General features: G+C 48.1%; 2 protein-coding genes across 11 annotated transcripts in view; one reads left to right on the top strand and one right to left on the bottom strand.

The window, feature by feature from the left end:
* The window catches only part of slf1 (SMC5/6 complex localization factor 1), a 21,252-nt gene extending 13,491 nt beyond the window's left edge, over positions 1 to 7,761 (bottom strand). For all 5 annotated transcript variants that reach the window (XR_014123959.1, XM_027006228.3, XM_035529876.2 and 2 more), the window contains exons 1-15: positions 7,357 to 7,761; positions 7,073 to 7,187; positions 6,233 to 6,311; positions 5,874 to 6,046; positions 5,702 to 5,757; positions 5,429 to 5,579; positions 4,829 to 5,014; positions 4,569 to 4,637; positions 3,984 to 4,130; positions 3,572 to 3,738; positions 3,303 to 3,437; positions 2,933 to 3,077; positions 2,605 to 2,752; positions 2,051 to 2,196; positions 1,755 to 1,873 (exon numbers count right to left, since the gene is read on the bottom strand). Coding sequence is in view for 4 of the 5 variants with exons in the window: in XM_027006228.3 (XP_026862029.2) it covers positions 1,755 to 1,873; positions 2,051 to 2,196; positions 2,605 to 2,752; positions 2,933 to 3,077; positions 3,303 to 3,437; positions 3,572 to 3,738; positions 3,984 to 4,130; positions 4,569 to 4,637; positions 4,829 to 5,014; positions 5,429 to 5,579; positions 5,702 to 5,757; positions 5,874 to 6,046; positions 6,233 to 6,311; positions 7,073 to 7,183 (1,832 nt within the window). In the remaining variant the exon portion in view is untranslated. The remainder of the gene's footprint in view (positions 1 to 1,754; positions 1,874 to 2,050; positions 2,197 to 2,604; positions 2,753 to 2,932; positions 3,078 to 3,302; positions 3,438 to 3,571; positions 3,739 to 3,983; positions 4,131 to 4,568; positions 4,638 to 4,828; positions 5,015 to 5,428; positions 5,580 to 5,701; positions 5,758 to 5,873; positions 6,047 to 6,232; positions 6,312 to 7,072; positions 7,188 to 7,356) is intronic.
* Positions 7,762 to 7,947: 186 nt separating this feature from the next.
* The window catches only part of kiaa0825 (KIAA0825 ortholog), an 86,043-nt gene continuing 79,358 nt past the window's right edge, over positions 7,948 to 14,632 (top strand). For 2 of the 6 annotated variants that reach the window (XM_081715006.1, XM_081715005.1), the window contains exons 1-2: positions 8,002 to 8,411; positions 12,645 to 12,780. In XM_081715006.1, coding sequence (XP_081571132.1) covers positions 12,653 to 12,780 — 128 coding nt within the window. In that variant the 5' untranslated portion in view covers positions 8,002 to 8,411; positions 12,645 to 12,652. Of the gene's footprint in view, positions 8,412 to 12,644; positions 12,781 to 14,632 lie in introns of all 6 variants that reach the window. The other 4 variants (XM_035530220.2, XM_035530219.2, XM_081715003.1 and 1 more) reach the window with 4 other exon arrangements.

The following is a 14,632-nucleotide window of genomic DNA, read 5'->3' as shown; positions in this document are numbered from 1 at the left end:
AGAAAGAGAAACCGAGAGAGAGAGAGAGAGAGAGAGAGAGAGAGAGAGAGAGAGAGAGGGAGAGAGAGAGGGAGGGAGGGTGTAATGGATCCTACGATTTTGCTGCATCATTTGATCAGTAAAAACTGATAGAAGATAGAAGTACATGTCTCATATGGGGGGAAAAACACTTTGAAGTGTCTAAAAAGTAAAAAAAAAAAAAAAGGCACCAAAAGCCCTGGTCAAAAACACACCCCACATCACCGCAAATGGGCCCAGAGATGTCATTAGATCAGCATCACAGCCAGAGAGCGGCGTCTTGTCAAGCCAAAGTGGAGACAGAGGCATCAAAGTGCGTGCCCCTTTTAGGGGGCTAACAAGCCCAGCGGAAGCCGGCAGCACTCTACTCGCAGGCGGCTCTCATCTGAAGAGACGGGACTTCCACGGCGCCCAGAGCCCCTGGCCGGGCTAAATGGCCTCGGGAGTGGTCCTCCACCGCAGGGTGGGCTGCTGTAGACAGCCGGAGATGGGCTGCAGCATGCCTCTGTCTGCGCCATCGCTGTGGGAGGTACGGGCACCGGAGAGGACCCTCACACCGGCAAGCGGGAGGACGTGAGGAATTCAGGATGGAAGAAGAGCACATCAGCGTGCTGGGTGGTAGCCAGGGAGGGGCGTGGGGCGTTCTCCCAGAAAGGTTCTGGACGAGGCCACCTCTCATTTAAAGGCTCCGGTTAGCGCGCACGTGCTGGACGTCGGCCCTTCGGCACCTGCTGGGCGCGCCGCACGGCCCGTACGCCAGCACACGGGGACCCTTCTCTCATAACCAGGCGTGTCACATGCCTGATCTTTACTTTCTGTTATTGTGAATGTGTGTGTGTGTGTGTGTGTGTGTGTGTGGTGTGTGTGTGTGTGTGTGTAAGAAAAGCGTTTTGCCTGTGTTGATTTTATGCTCTGAACAAAGAGTGTGGAGAGTGCACAGTGGTCAAGGCACATGACAGTTCTTATTCACAAAACAATTCTTATTCATTACGGCCATTAGCACACACAAGTACATACAAGTCCAAAAAATAAGAAACTTCTCTCCCAGTCCTCTAAACCATTCCAAATCGATTCCCGATTCCCATTCTCTACCGTGTTTGGTACGGCTGGACCGACTGGGACCGAAAGGGGCAAATACCTGCCGGCCATTCAGATCAGTGGGAGAGAGAAACACAGAGCCAACAGCGGCACGCCTCCCAGCAGGGGTGCGGCCAGCGCTCATCTCCATCCATTATCCGTCTAAACCCCCCCACCGATACCCCCCACTAATACCCCGTGATGAGTGAACCATTACAGCCACTCTGGACCTGCTCGCACTGGCTGGCTGATCTGAACAGACTCTTCTACCAGAACCAGTGTTGGGTGGTGGTGCCATCAGTAATACTCCTGCTACGATGCTTCCCGTCCGTTAAGGAGGAATCCGTTAAGGATCGGAATTAACCGTATGGCCGTTTGGAGTGTTTCGAACAGCTTGTCATTTTCCCGGCGAAACGAGTGCAACGCTGGGGAGTGAGAGTGAGGACTCTGATTGGTGCTTTCACTCCCTTAGGCCTGGTGTGTGCGCGCGCGTGCGGTCAATATGCAGTGTCAAGGGCGGAAGGAGGCCCAGCGGAAAACCGCTGCCTGGGTGGATAAATATGACCGTGGGGTTTCTCCCTCTCATGCCTGCTGTGTCCTGTTCCAGTTCGTCTACAGTGACATAAGCATGTTGGTTAGCGTTTCTGCGTGTTACTCACTCTACGCCTGACAATAGGCTGTCTGAGCCAGTGGAGGAGCTTGTCTCTGGCCTGGTCTCGAGGGTCTGCTCGTGTTTACATCCACACAGACGCCCTAGGGTTTTCAGATAGGAGGAGACCTGCAAACACACAAAAACCTGCACTGTAACGTTCCTCTCACCAACTCTGTCTCCCTGGCGATTATATTCTTTTTAATAGTTTTTTTTTTTTTTTATAGTCTGATGAGGATAGTCTTCTTTTTAATGGGGAAATAACTCAGTTAGTTGTCAGGTGTGTGTGTGGGTTTGGGCCCGTACGATCTTGAGCAGGGAGAGCGGCTCAGGCCGGAGAGACACGCCCGTCCTGCAGCTGAGGTTCCTGTATAAGGCATCAGCAGTGAACATCCTCAGCCGTGGGGAGGCGAGGCCAGGAACCAGCTCCTGCAGACAGTCCAAACGGAGGTCTGACACAGAGAGAGAGAGAGAGAGAGAGAGAGAGAGAGAGAGAGAGAAAGGGGGGGGAGAGAGAGAGAGAGAATGATCATCCTACTATACTCTGAAAGGCACATTTGAAATTTCCAAATGAGTTATGATCCTCAGGCTACTAAACACTCCTATAAATAGGTTTCTGCACAACCAAGCAACACTACAAACATAAGCCATGTGTACTGTTACAGCACGTGTCCAAAAGAAACATTTCTTCATTGTAAAACTATGATCTTCACTAATAGCCCTAATTATCAGAGCCCTTAAATTTTCCATAAACAGCTGAAACGTGAGGGATTAGGAGGTTACACGAGGACGCAGGGTCAGCGCAGGAGAGCTTCCCTTAACGCTCCTCGGAGACCTGGGGGGCCTGCAACGAGCTTCACCTTGGCACAGGATGGCCATGTACTCGGCCAAGTCCTGGAAGCCTTTCTCCACCAGACGGCCGTTGAGCTCACTGTTCTCCTGGGCCCAGTATTCCACGGTCACGGCCAGGATCTCTTGCAGGGTGGCCAGCACTCTCAGTCTCCACTCCTGATGGAGCAAACCACAGCACAGAGCCCAGGTCACCAGCCATTCGTGTGGGGGGTTTCCAGAGCCATGCCAGCACGTCCCTGGACCAGCGGGGCACCGAGAACCCCCCCGCCGCTAACAACGCTGGCGGAAGTGGAGAGTACGTGATTTAAGGCAGCGTTGACTGCGCCAGACCCCCACCTGGTTGGAGTGGAGAGCCCAGAGCGAGGCCTCCACGAGCAGCTTGGCCAGCTGCTGCATGGCCCTGGAGCTCAGCGTTGACTTCTCCCACACGGTCCAGAAAGCACTGCTGAGCACGGACGCCCGCGAGCCTTCCGCCCTGCGACTGCACGTGACAGCACACTGACGTCGGCCCGCCATCTCGTCCGCACCAAACGCGAACCTTTCCGAGCTCACGTTCGATATGCGCGTATGCATTTAACGTTAAGACAACAAGATTATCATTTCATGGTACTGATAAGGCGTTACGTGCCAGACTGCTTTGAAATGTGTACAGGCTGGTGGAGCTATCGTCGAGTCCCAGTGCAGCAGACTAGTTTGAGCTTCTCACCCTGAGCCAGCGGCATGGAGCTCCAGCCGAAAGAGCAGGAGGAAGAACGCCTGCAGGTTGCTGTGGAAACGGCGCAGCTCCGTAGGGGCATGGCTAGGCTGCGGGTGGCAAGTGTCTGTGCTCGCCATGCAAAACCTTGAAGCATGAATTCAGAAGACACATTAATATTAGTACTACTGGTCACCTTTCTGTCTTAAACTCACACGCTAGCCCAACGGCTGTACCGCGTTGCGTACAGGATGAGGGGTGGACTGCGTTAGCCTGTGTACCTGACCGACGTCTGAAGCAGTGACCATGCGGAGTTCTTACACTGTGGACACTGCAGGATCTGGAGGAAATAGGCCACTCTCTTAGGACTGCCCCAGGTGGGGTTATTCCGCAGTATGTCGTTCAGGACACTGCTGAACACACTGAGGTAGTACGGCTGGACCTCCGCCTGCAGGAGCACATGCGCGACTTTAGGAGTGAGCGTTTAACTAGCTGATCAGTCCCGCAAATGTGGACACTTCGAACCATTATGTCACTCTGAGGGTCTTTAGGACCATTTGGGAATACAGAGTGAAACAGCCGCACAGGCTGAAATACTGGGTCGCCGGGAGACGCGTCGGGGTCCTCGCGTTTATTGGGCTGCAGGCTCGGAGCAGCTGAAGGGCCCTGGCCGGGCTGTCGGGGGGGACGTACTTGGAGGGCGTGCTGCATGCAGGCCTGCACCAGCAGGGCTGGAGGAAGCAGGCCAGGCTTCAGGGAGCCCTGAACCTCCTCCAGAGCCTGGGGGAAGAGGCCGCACTCCACCAAGCTGCAGACGTTACTGAAATCCACCGCGGTGACCTGAGGACCAAAACAGGCAGGAGAGGGGGAGAGAGAGAGAGAGAGAGAGAGAGGAAATGAGATGGGGAAGGCAATCAGTAATGTGCTGTCACTCACAGGCCGTTTGAGTTGCGGTGCTACTGGAGCGCTGTACGGACCCTAAAGTAACTGCTCCAAAGCAGCGACCTTTTAAAAATCCACCAGGGAAGAGAGCAGAAGGACACCAGTGTTTCCTTAATAGGCATGCCAATCACCAGGCCACCAATCAGGCTGCCTCGTTTAAATCAGCTGACCTGGATGTAATGTAGCCTTCACAAAAAGAGGCGCCTCACAGTGCTAGCGGGGACACAAAGAAAATTGAACGACCCGAGTCGCTTGATGAGCCCACTGTTCATTTTGCCTCGCAGTGACACTCACAGACGGCAGACGTGTTAATATGATTTAGTCAGTTTTATTCACCTGAGCTGGAAGGGCCGGCGTGTAGTAGCGGAACAGCTCAGGGACTTTCAGCAGTACCCTCCGCTGCAGCTGTGGTGAGAGGCCAGAGAGGCCAATGTTAGATCACGTATTACAGCAGTCACGATGATGACGAGGACGACGACAACCGCGTCCTTGCCTTTTGTGTTCTGACTTCACCTTTCAGAAGTTGTCATTTTACCCCTACATTTTTGGGGGGGGGCGGGGGTGTGTGTGTGGTGGTGGTGGTGGTATTGGCTCACCTCCATTTTTGTAATGTAGCTTTTGAGTTTTTCCTCCAGTTCGAGGAGAATCAAGTGATCATCGTCATCTGTAGGTTCGTCCTCTGTTTTCTCAGAGGTGGCACGGGGCGTCTGTGTTTGTACAGAGCTGGCACTGTAGCTTAGCGTGTCCACGTTAATGGACCAGTCCAAACTGGAGCAAACAGGCTGTAGCAGGACAGGGCCAAGCCCACAGGAAGTCACAGAAGCTCATCACGAGAACATTATTAAATCTGTACCATGTCTACAGCACATGTGCCTTAATGCCCAACCTCAGGCCTATGCAGAACTCGGCTGGTATACTAATAATTATTGGTTAAAAGGATTGTTGTTGAAGAATATATTATTATTATTACTACTCACACACACACACACACACACACACATATATATATACATATACATACACATATGTATGTGTAGAATATATTTGTGTGTTTGTGCTCAACAATATACTAACATTATAACAATATGTTAATTACCTAACACAACACTTACAATCAATCAATCATTCTCATATTGCTAATTATCCCTATTATTCATATACTAATATTAATCATTGAAACCAAAATCAAAGATTACCCCAAAGAGATGTTCAGCGATGTAGCTGACAGTGTGGTAAGGCGTAGGGAGACATGTTGAAGTCTTGGTCCTATCTTTTGTAAACACATGTGTAACAGCTTGCGTGTTGGACTCGTCAGTCCAAAGCATAGCTTTCCCTGCTCTCAGTATCCTGGGGGCCCAAACATTAGCAGAGAAGATACATCCACGGTAGCCAAACACGGTCCGTCAACATCTTTCCTTACCGACTGCTCCTTGGTTAGCCAGCAAACGCATTTTACGTCGCGTCCTCACCTTTCAAACATGCCCTTCCTAGCAGGATCGTCAAGCTCAAGCCGCACAACCCACCCCTGTTGGGGGGGGGGGGGGGGGGACAACATGGGACGTTAAGAAACATTTGAGTAACGAGGATCCGTACATAGGCTCGTCTCGCGCTCGGTGAAGTACGGAGCGCTCCGGCCCTGACCTGAAAGGCGCCGCTCATGGTGCCACTGCAGATGTTCTCCCTCCATCTCAGAAGAGGGTTCGTAAACCCATGAGCCTTATTAGCCATGAGGTCTAGCTCATAGGACGCTTCCGGGAGCCACGCCCCATGCTCCGCGCTGTCCAGCACATACTTCGGAGTCACTATCCACTTCCCTACAAAAAACAAAAATAGTAAACGCCATTGTGCATGTAGGTTAATACATCTGATTAATGTAAATGTAATAAATGAATTCTGGCTTAATTAGGCAATTTAACATTGTCCTACAAACACACCAACCATGTTATTAGCAGATTATTATAAATAAGGTGGTAATCACGATCAAGGCCGTCATTACTAACCTCCAGCACATGCTGCGATGAACTTCTCGCTGGCTAAAGGATTAATAACTACAAGATGAGTTATTTCCTCTTTGTATTTCTGCAACAAATTGGGGTCATGACTTCTTACAGTAAACTTGTACCCGTCAAATTTATTGCATACAGTGTCGTTTTTTTTTTTTTTAACGCTCTTTGGCTTGTACTTGGCAAATCTTTAGGATACACTGACAAACCTTTCACTACAAGTTTATACATTGTATATTTCTATGTATGTGACAAACCTGAAACTTGAATGTAACTAGGAAACCACCGCCTGCCCTTTGCTAACACACAAAGTCACCTTACTATTCTGGTCTTTAACCTGTCAGTAGGACAGCTAAGCCAAAGCTAAAAACCTCTGAGGTGGATTCTACACTCATGAGACTCCAATTACTAGAGGGAGGAGTCAGTAAGTAAATTAGGAGAGTATTAAGGGCAAGGACATAATTACGGAGAGAAAAATACACCTCATCACTGGCACGTTATCAGGGTTATTTTAAAAGTCTGCTCACTGACATCTTTCTGCAAGGACATGCCAAGTGAGGTAGGATGGCATGGAAGCGATGATGTCCATCTGTTATTTGCTATAGTGCTATACTGTAAATGGGCTTCCTAAAAGGCTGCAACCAGATTGGTAGCCACAAAGAAAACAGGCGTAAGACAGGGCCAAAGCGGCGCATATGTTAGTTGTCAGCTTCAAACCGGAGCTTTGAAGTCTGGCTTACTGGCACAGACATGGACTGGGAATAAAAGCTGTGTGTGTGAGAGTAAGCTAAGTCCTTGTGTATGATCCCTGTAGCGCTTTTCTCTGCGAATACTCACAGAGCCTCCTAGGTACTTTCCACCTAAACGCTTAATGCCTTGAAGCAGCTCTCCTTTCATTTGGAGAGTCTTGATTCCAGATACTTGAAAGATATATTGATTCCCCGTCATCCTGCTAAATTACAGGAGGAAACCTAAATTAGTGTTATATAAAAAAGATAGCTAGATAGCTAGATAACCTCTGAGAGTTACATTTATATGCAATTATTTCAAGTGCATCCATAGGCTTAATCAGTATTACTGAGATAGGAAAGAAGAGACGGTTTGTGTGTATTCTGTCTTACCTGCTATCACTGTGAAAAGGCCTAAAGATCAGAATGTAAAAAGCTGCAACTGCGTCCTGGCTCTAAAGCTGGGTAGACAGACAGACAGACAGACAGACAGACAGACAGACAGATAGATAGATAGATAGATAGATAGTTTGTGTACTACTTCAAAACGCGTCCTGGCTCTAAAGCTCAGTAGATATGTAGCTAATCTAAGCCGCCTGTTTGTGTACTATTTCAACCCTAAACAGATGCCATATCCTACTACAGCGGCGCGATAAGTGAATAGATTTCAAACTCCCCGCCCGACGCTTAAGGATTATAAAAACTAAAAGCTTTTTGCTCGATTACTGAGGAGAGAAACGGCACAAACATCTCCATAACATACTGGTTTCCTTCCACCTCATACCACGTGTGAAACGGACTGTCCCATCGTGCCCGGTAAGACGGGGGTGTGAGTTTTCACGAGCACCGGGAAAAACCGTCCTGCGAAGCAAAAATGAGTTGCAAATAAATTGCACCGAATGATATAACTAATCGATAAAGAGGAGACCACGAGTTTGGAGCGCAGATTTATCAGTGAGACTGAAGAAGAAACGACATTCCTCTGATTTGTGCCGCTCCGAATCGGAGACGGAAGTCGACGCTTCCGAGACGCGCGTCATGTTGTTACAAAATGACAGCCGCGGCGAGGGTTTCCTTACGGATTTATCACACGGGAGCCCGGCCTGTGTGGGACTGCTGTGAGGTAAACTCGGGCCTGTCCGTTTTGTTTTGCTCCGTGTGGTTTTCCCTCGTCTTCTCCACTCCTGTTGAATTGAAAAACACTTGAACTGAATGTGTTTCTATCCTTTTTCCCCCCTGGCGCACAGTAGAGTGCCACAGCACAAGCACCTCGACTCGACGGGGTCTGACACAGCCGCCACTACCAGCATCCCCGTGTCGTTCTGGTCCTAAAGTCGATTTGCGTGTGAAAAGAATAGTGAACTATGAGGATAAGGACTATATCCCCCTTTGTTATATCCCCTGGATGTTGAGAGCTGGAGTATCAGTGGAGTAACCTGCAGAATCAGGTACAGTAATAAGAGAGCGCGTCGTTATGGCGGGTTGGAGCTTACTGGTCAGTTCATCTTGTAATCATGATGGTGTTTGCGTTTATGGTATTTAGTTGGTGCTTTTATCCAAAGGACCTTGTTCCGGGGCCCAACAGTGATTGCTAGTACAGTACCTTAACCACTTAGCCACCCCTGCCCGCTGTTTGCGTGGCACCTCATTTGCGCATAACATCCCGCCACTGTAATTCTCCCAGTTAGAGTGGGTTGGTATTTTAATTGTAGTTAGGTAGTTGCATACTTGCAGTGACACAGCATGACGACTGTTCAGGCTCAGATATATGAGTGAGTGAGAAAATGTATTTCCTGTGGTATAATCTCCAATAGGCATTTTAAAACATTGCAGGTTGGTTGGAATATTGTGCCAGACGGGTTAAGGTATGCCAAAGTAGATTGTTTCATATTGTAGGTTGCTTTAAATGTAGACAATTTGAATTATTTCTCACCATGAACCTGTAAGATTTATTTCTGAGTGTTCCATGAAGCATTTGTGAAATGCGGATGATTCCTAGAGGGGTATCAGGCTACATGGCAACCGAGACTCACCAAAAGAGATGGTATATGGTATATTTGACTTCTAAAGGTTCAAAGGTTCAAAAAGGCTTTAATGTCATTTCAGCTATATACAAGTACACAGCAAAAACGAAACAATGTTCCACCAGGACCATGGTGCAACACAAAACAAGTGCAACAGACAACACACTACACGAGTGCAACAATCCTCTGTTATTTCAGAAACTCTTCTAACTTTAAATTGCTCCAAAATAGGCTAATATTCAACATGTATTTAAAGTCAGTACTGGGTAACATTTTATCAGAAAGCATCATGCTGATAATTTTCTGTACAAGATGTAAAAAATGTTTTATTAAAGAATTTTATTTCTGGATAAACAAAACAAACGAGAAATTTATATGAATGGTGTTGTTTTCATAATTGTTGCTGCTTTACATATTCTTGCTGTTGCTATTACTATTGTTGTTGTTGCTGTTATTGTTATTATCTACACTTGGGAGTGATAAAAATGCGAAAACATGGGTTATTCCTCTTATGAATATTATTTAAGATTTATTTGTACTAACTTAAAGGGAAATCAGTGCAGCTGTGCTGGTAACATGGTAACCATGTGTATGTGAAGCACAGATTTGGGGTGGCCCTACCATGGCTAACCATATAGCTGCAATCCCAAATTTCCCTTTACTCTGTCATAAAACCTTGTTTAAAGTGTATGCGATCTACAAATGTATACTGAGGCTTAGGTTTTATAATGCGTTACTCATTTTGACTGCTAATGCTGTAGTGTATTATCAAACACCTACACCCACCGGTTTTATGAGGTACACCTATCCTACAGGTGCATATCCTGTAGGTGTAAAGTTACAATCTGTAGCCTATTTGCTTTCAAACACAGATTGCCACTTACGGTCCCATTCATCAGTGGTTTTTGACAACAGGACCCCTTGCTTACGAACTATTATTTAGGTCTGCTTTCAGCCCAGCGGTGTAGTGGCATTTAGGGGCTGTTGTGCTGGTCTGGGAGTAGCAGTCACAGCAGTGCACTAGGACATTTAAACATGTCCCAGCTGGGTGAGGAGTGGTCTCCCAGCCAACAGTATCGCATAGCAGCATGTGCTATACCCTATACCCTGCCATACCCTAATTCTACAGCCTCAATTTGTTTGAAAATAACAGGTTGGGGGAATTGAGCAGAAACTGCAAAGGGGAGTGGTAGCTCAGTGGTTAAGGTACTTGACATGTAATCGGAAGGTTGCCGGTTCAAGCCCCACCGCTGCCAAGTTGCCACTGCTGGGCCCCTGAGCAAGACCCTTAACCCTCAAGTTGCACTCAGTCATAATTGTAAGTCGCTTTGGGTAAAAGCGTCAGCCAAATGCAAACAAGAGCCTACAGCTACAAATATTTGAAGGTGAAATCTGTGCTTGTTTAAATTGCAATGTTTTCTTTAAAGTAAAGGCCTTCTCTTTTAGGGTATTCGCTTTTCACCGAACGTGTCCGAGGACTTTTTAAAATGTCGACAGATGCACTCGACTCTAAATAGTTCACACCTCCTCCTGTCTTGAGAGGGTCGGTACAGACATGGTAGTTTTATTTGAAGTGCTGAGAGAATACATCTGCTCCATTTTCTCTCTCTCTCTCTCTCTCTCTCTCTCTCTCTCTCTCTCTCTCTCTCTCTCTCTCTCTCTCTCTCTCTCTCTCTCACACACACACACACACTGAGTTCCAGCTCAGTCTCCCTCTCTCTTTCTCTCTTTTACATGTACACCAAGTTCCAGCTCAGTCTCTCTCTCTCTCTCTCTCTCTCTCTCTCTCTCTCACACACTTACTCTGAGTTCCAGCTCTGTCTCTCTCTCTCTTTCTCTCTTTTACATGTACACCAAGTTCCAGCTCAGTCTCTCTCTCTCTCTCTCTCTCTCTCTCTCTCTCTCTCTCTCTCACACACACTTACTCTGAGTTCCAGCTCTGTCTCTCTCTCTCTTTCTCTCTTTTACATGTACACCAAGTTCCAGCTCAGTCTCTCTCTCTCTCTCTCTCTCTCTCTCTCTCTCTCTCTCTCTCTCTCTCTCTCTCTCTCTCTCTCTCTCTCACACACACTTACTCTGAGTTCCAGCTCTGTCTCTCTCTCCTGTGGCAGCTCCCTGAATGACTGTGGGGCTCCACAACCTCCACAGCATCTGAGTTCAAAATAGCTAACAAGACAAAGAAGATGGAGGCTGCATCTCCCTAATTAGGCCCTGTGTGGTGACAGGCTCAGCCTGACACTCTCTCCAGAACTCTCATGTGGATCACACACTGGCGATGATGCGCAGCTCGCTTTGTAACTCAGGCTACACACACACACACACACACACACTCAGTCCCAGTGTAATTACACTGTGGAGTTCCTAATCCCAGGACAGGAGAACCTCACGAGGAGTCGCTCCTGAAGTCTCTCTCTCTCCCCAGCAGACACCGGGAAATGAGTTCGGTCCTGGAATGGAGTTTGGAAAATAATAAAGCTCAAGCTTAACTGTGGAATCTGTCAAGTGAGGGAAATAATATTTGTCCGGCTGGTCGGCTCTCTTTGTGCGGGTTAAATTAACGCGGAGATTTCTGTCTGCGTACGGAAAAAGGAGCGCCATGTCGGGGAGGTAGCATGGGCTGTTTGGAGTTTGACAGGGATTATTAAAATCATGGAGGGGAAAGCAGTGTCAGAAAAGCTAAATTGACACTGACATTCTCCATTATACTCCACTTGACTCATGATGATGCCCTCTGTACTGCCCCCATACCCCCCCCCCCCCATATCCTGGGCTTGCGCTTTGCACGAGCGGCGAACACGAAGGCGCACGTATGGGAGAGCAGATTGATTGTTTATTTAAAGTAAGGACGAGCAGCGTGTTGCCAGCCGGGCGGGCCCGCCTGTGTTTTAGACGTGCGTTTATTACAGCTGAGCCCGGCTGGAAATTGAACAGCACTCCTCCCAGGCTGAGAAGATTGAGAAGAGCAGGTTGAGGCGTCTTGGAGGACACGATAACCGCAGTTCAGGTGGCCTTGACGTGTGCCTCCGGATAAGGATCTCGTCGGCGGCCAAATCAAATCATGGCATCTCCGCTGGCGCTTGTTGCGTGCCTGGAGACGCGTTTCATCAACATCCAGGCCTTGCTGGAGTGGGTGTCATTCAGACAAGTACTGTACATAAGCAGACGTGGTATTACATTCTAAAGCAGTTTGCTTCTCGGCTGCGCTTTCTCCAGGTCTGTGTCATTACAGATGCAGTAGACATAATATCTAAACTGCTCTTTCAGCTTCAGTGACTTTTAAGACAGGGGTGCTTTTCTTGAAGTGTTTTTTTTAAGATAGCAAGTCAGGTAAATACATTTTTTTTTTCTCCAGCCGTAGAACAAGAAGCTCAGCTTGCTCAAAAGTTTGAGTTGAGCTGATATAAACTGTATATTCAATTATTTTAACAGCCACAAACAAATTTTAAAATAGCCACCAAAATCAGGAAAGCATGTATACGGGAAAGTTTCCTTTTCACAATCACTAATAAAAGTGTCATCGCAATTAATTGACAAACTAATCACTTTCACTTTTAAAATCCTTTTAACAGATACGGTATAAGAGAGAGCACGTGTGTGTGTGTGTGTGAATGCGTTTGTGAAGGTTCTCTCTACCTAAGGTTCTCTCCATCTTTCCAGGCAGTGTGATGGCGTGGCCTGACTGTCTGTGTGACCACACCTTCTTGGAGATGCTGAGCTCAGGCTTGCCAAGTGAGGTTGACCTCCAGGTCTTCATCCAAGACACGGAAGAGAAACTGAGACTCAACGCCTGCAGGTGAGGGGGTGGGCGGAGTCACATAGTCACATGCCCGGTTCCTTTGTCCTATCAGCTACAGACTTTCTCTTTTGAAGGTGCTGAGGCACTTCAACGTGAAATTGAGGTCCTAGAGTAGGGCTGTCCAGCTCTGCTGCTGGATGTCTACCACCCCATAGACTTCAGATCCAGCCCTAATCCAGCGCCGTAATCCAGCTCAACCAGGTGGTCCATGCCTTGAGTGACCTTTTTATTATTTCAAACATCCCCTATTTTCAGCTTTCTGCATCAGTTTTTATTTTGAGGGTTTATTTTCTTTCAGTAGTAGTATATCAGTTTACTCAATGCACAGCCCAAGGGCTTTAACACACAGCAGTGTGGGGACATGTCATCTGGGCTACAGGTCCCGGCAGGCCCTGTGTTTTGAAAGGACCCCCTCTTGAACTCCTGCGTTCTGCGGTGCTTTACTCTTCAGCCCAGATTTGATGTAACCTGTTGTGTGTGTGTGTGTTTCCTTTTTTCTGTGCTAGAATAGTATTAACATTGAGTCCAGATGATTAATTGAGGCTGCATGAATACTGGGCCACTTCATCTGAAATCAATAAACTCAAACACGTTGCCTTGAATACGCACGTGCTTCCAGACCACTCGCTGGTTCTCACTCTCTCTCTCTCACTCTCTCTCTCTCTCTCACTCTCTCTCTCTCTCTCTCTCTCTCCCCCTCCCTCCCTCCCTGCACTGCTAAAGGCTTCGCTCTCTTGATCAGACACTGACGCTTTGTTTTGACTGAAGGACATATTGAAGTGAGGCCCCTGAATGAAGGGTGGTTTTATTCTCCGCCTTTGCACACGAAGAGCACCACGCGCAGCAGATGAATCTCACACACACACACACACACACGCACGCACGCACGCACAAACATGCACACACACACTTGCACACACTCTCACACACACTCACACACACACACACACTCACACATACACACACTCACACACACGCACGCACACACACATGCACACACACACTTGCACACACACACACACTCACTCACACACACACTCACACTCACACACATACACACACACACACTCACACTCTCACACACACACAGTCACACACACACACTCACACACATGCACACGCACGCACACACACATGCACACACACACTTGCACACACACACACACACTCTCACACACTCACTCACACACACACACACACACACACACACACACACACACACACTCGTAACCCTCTTTCTCTCCTCCACACCTCCCTCTCACAGGCACTCTGGTGGGCCTCTCCGTTAAAGGAGAGAAAACCTATCGGTGTCTTACTTTTATCCTTTATGTGTGTTGGAGGACCCCCCCCCCACGCCATCCGTGTTTTGCCATTACTACCGCTGTCTCCTCCCTGTCCATCCAGCCTGTCCATGCTGCTTCAAATGACCAAGTAATAATTGAAGGTTTCACATCTTGAAACGAAAACCCTTGGGTGGGTAATTCAGGGATTATTACCCAAGTCCAGGGTGGTTTCCTCTGCCTTTCCGAGGTTTAAAGGGTTATTTTGTGTTCCGGGGAAGAGATGGGAAATGGAGAAGCATTACAGGAACAAAGAACCTGGATAATGGGGAATTGTGGAAAAGAAAGAGCGAGATGGGGAGAGGGAGGTACGGAGGTAGGGAGGTGGGGGGGGTAGAGCAGAAGATGGGGAGTGAAAGAGGGAGAGAGAGAGAGAGAGAAAAGCAGTGAAGTGGCACGCATCCTCCAGTGGCCAGTGAGCCTTGGCTTCATCCATGGTGATCCGGACAGAGGCGGACCACTGTAGTGGCCTTCTTAGTGACCTCCACCAGGGTGGGCCCGAGCGGTGT

The sequence above is a fragment of the Electrophorus electricus genome, chromosome 5, assembly GCF_041902795.1.
Source record: "Electrophorus electricus isolate QZ-2024a chromosome 5, ASM4190279v1, whole genome shotgun sequence".
Taxonomy (NCBI): domain Eukaryota; kingdom Metazoa; phylum Chordata; class Actinopteri; order Gymnotiformes; family Gymnotidae; genus Electrophorus; species Electrophorus electricus.
Note: the sequence above shows the minus strand (reverse complement) of the source record. Positions and strands in the feature narration are given on the sequence as shown.